Here is a 2,812-nt window from a genome sequence, read left to right on the forward strand (position 1 = left end):
GGCCGCATGGGTGGAGCAGGGTGGGAGGGGATGCCTGGAAAGTGAGAGAATCTTCTAGCTTAGTGCAGATTGCTGCAGCGAGAGAACAAGAGGGATGCTGAGTCCGAATCCGCTTTAAAACATCACAGAGGATTTAATATCTCACATAGCATCTCACCCAGTCCTGGAGTTTTATTTCATTTGCTCTTTTTTGCTTGTGTTCTTATTATCAAACCTGGATTTTAGGCTTTGGGTTTGGTACATTAATGGGTTGCTGACAGGACAGCTGACTCACAATGGCCGTGGCTTTGGACGCAGTGTGGGTAAGGGTGAAGAACGTCTGCAAACAAAATGGGCTCCTCATCATGTCTGTGCTGGCTGTGGTCATCGGGTGTCTTTTGGGATTCTTTCTGAGGACACGGCGCCTCACAGAGCAGGTTGGTCTGTCTCCTTCTATTGAGCCAGCATGACATCATTCATGCAAAAAATGGAGATTTTCCCCTGTGCCTCTAATACCTGTGGAGCATTACACTAAGTGCTTCACCAGATGCATTCTCTTGCTTTACTGAAGCTATACACCCTCCCCCACCGATCTAGGCAAACACTGAAACTCCTCACACCCCAACTATAAGCTTTATCAAAGAGGAGAGTTTGAAGTTATAAATTATAGAGTCACACAGTTGGTAAACTAGGTTATTTTATAAAATCTTAAACCATAGGTCAACATTTTTCAAGTCTGTGGAAAGAGCATACTCACATACCCATCTGGTTTGTTTTTAACCAGATATCAGCAATGACTTTGCTAAGTAAAAGATAGAAATGAGGCCAAAACTACAGCAATAGGATCAAAGTTGCAGAGATGCTCTGGTAAGTCTCTGCGCTAGAGTCCAATTCATGGAGTTAGAGTACAAGGTGAATAGTCAGTTTTGCTTAGGAAGGTTCATAACAGAGTTAAATGACCCAAATGTTGCATTCAAATTGTCTAAGTGATCAGGAAAAGCTTTTTTTTATCATCTCTTTTATACACTGGACTATCCTTGACAAAAGGAAAGGAGATAATGTATTTTTGATTTTGAACGTCCATTAGTGGATGTACTTTGGTTGTGGTTTTTATACAAGTTGTTACAGGTTTCTACCACACCCTCACATGTATTTTAGTTTTTCTTCAATGCAATTTGTTTTTTATGCTTTGTGTAACAAAAAAAACTAAACTACTGCCGTCCTACAAATGTGCTTTAGAAATAAAGTTTGAAGTCCTTGTGGCAGCAAAATTTAAAGTGACGCATTATCATTTGGCCATTCATATTCAAAACATGTGTATAGTAGCGCCGGCAGCCCTAATACTGGACGCACCTTGCATGTAAGACTGTGAGACATTTTAACCCATCTAATAATATAGATTACGTACTTTATAGCACTGTTTAAGTGGTTTAATAAACCGGTTAATGCGCAAACTTTACTCTCTTCTACGACGTGTAAAATTACAGTGAGCATGTGTTTACAGAACTGTGAATAAATGGATTGCTGAATTAAATTTGGAAGTAATTAACAAAGTAATAACTAACTAATGGCTTGATGTTAGCCATATTTATATCTGGGTAAAGATAATATGGTGATATTAATATTGTTAGTATTATTGTAGTCTATCTATTGTAGTATTGGTACAATTTAGCAGCACAATTAACTATAATGTTCTTCTTTTCTTCTGGGAATAGTTTGTCCCTGTGTTCTGGCTTACCGTGTACTTTTCCTTCAGAGGAAAATATTGTAATACTAAATTGAACTTTTGAATGTTTCTGAAACGCTGTAATGTTTCATCTGATGATCACAAATGACCTGCAACAGCAAACGAGACTAACAGTGAAAAGAACACTATATTTGTATAGTTTTTATTAATGCCTCTGCCAGGATCTGATTTTCACCGCAAAGTCACAAAATGATTTTCAGCAGTTAGATGGAGCTATAGAACACACATTCTGATGGGTCACAGATTTCATTGTAACACCAGAAAAGGCCTGTGTTAGTGTAACACCAGTTAACAGTGTTACACTAGTGCCAGGTAACAGGTGGCAGGAGATTTCTTTATATAAGCGTAAGCGTATTTTAATTTTATTTTTGAAATTATCTGCCATAGTTATGGCTGATTGTGGGGCGCCCTGCCCCATCACAGAAAAGAAGGAAATTAAACAAAGAACAACTAAAAACTAAAATGGAAAGTGAAGACAATGTGTGAAAACCCGAGTCACAGCTCGGTTGGCCTTTTTTAACAGATGGAGACAATTAAGAGATTGTAAATGATCAAACTGACCCAAACTTGGCTTTAAGGTATGTAAGATGTTTATTTCAGTCATTAAATAACTTTAGATTACGCGATGTGGTTTTACGTCCGTAGCCAACATTAACATCCAACTTCCATTTAGCGTGGACATTTTATTTCTTTTTGTCTGTGTTTGTGTTGGATTAGTATTTTCTTTTCCCTTGTCCCCCTGTACTTGTGTAAAGCATCCTTGGGTTTTATGAAATGCGCTATATAATTCTATGTTGGTTGGTTGGTACGTTGGTTGCTACAGCAACCTCTTAAAGCAGAATTCCGATTTAAAAGAATTTGATTTAAACACATAGCTCTGTAGTTTGTAAATTTGGAGTCTTGTCAGTAGAGAGAAAAATTAAACCAATTGGTGTTGTCTACACCGTGTTATCCTCCTGCTAGAGTTAGCAGCTAACAGGCTTAAACAGGGCAAGTTTTACATGTGTTTTTAGCCTCTAAACATGTTAAAAATTAAAGCACATTAAAAGTGCTTACCCATGTGAAGTGATTCCTTCCGAGTGAACA

At 37.9% G+C, this 2,812-nt stretch overlaps 1 protein-coding gene across 1 annotated transcript in view; it reads left to right on the top strand.

Moving 5' to 3' along the window:
- Positions 1 to 275: 275 nt before the first annotated feature.
- Positions 276 to 2,812, top strand: part of slc1a7b (solute carrier family 1 member 7b) — a 158,318-nt gene continuing 155,781 nt past the window's right edge. The window contains exon 1 of the mRNA XM_032525499.1: positions 276 to 416. Within this exon, the coding sequence (XP_032381390.1) occupies positions 276 to 416 (141 nt within the window). The remainder of the gene's footprint in view (positions 417 to 2,812) is intronic.

This window comes from Etheostoma spectabile, chromosome 9 (genome assembly GCF_008692095.1).
Source record: "Etheostoma spectabile isolate EspeVRDwgs_2016 chromosome 9, UIUC_Espe_1.0, whole genome shotgun sequence".
In the NCBI taxonomy this organism is placed as follows: domain Eukaryota; kingdom Metazoa; phylum Chordata; class Actinopteri; order Perciformes; family Percidae; genus Etheostoma; species Etheostoma spectabile.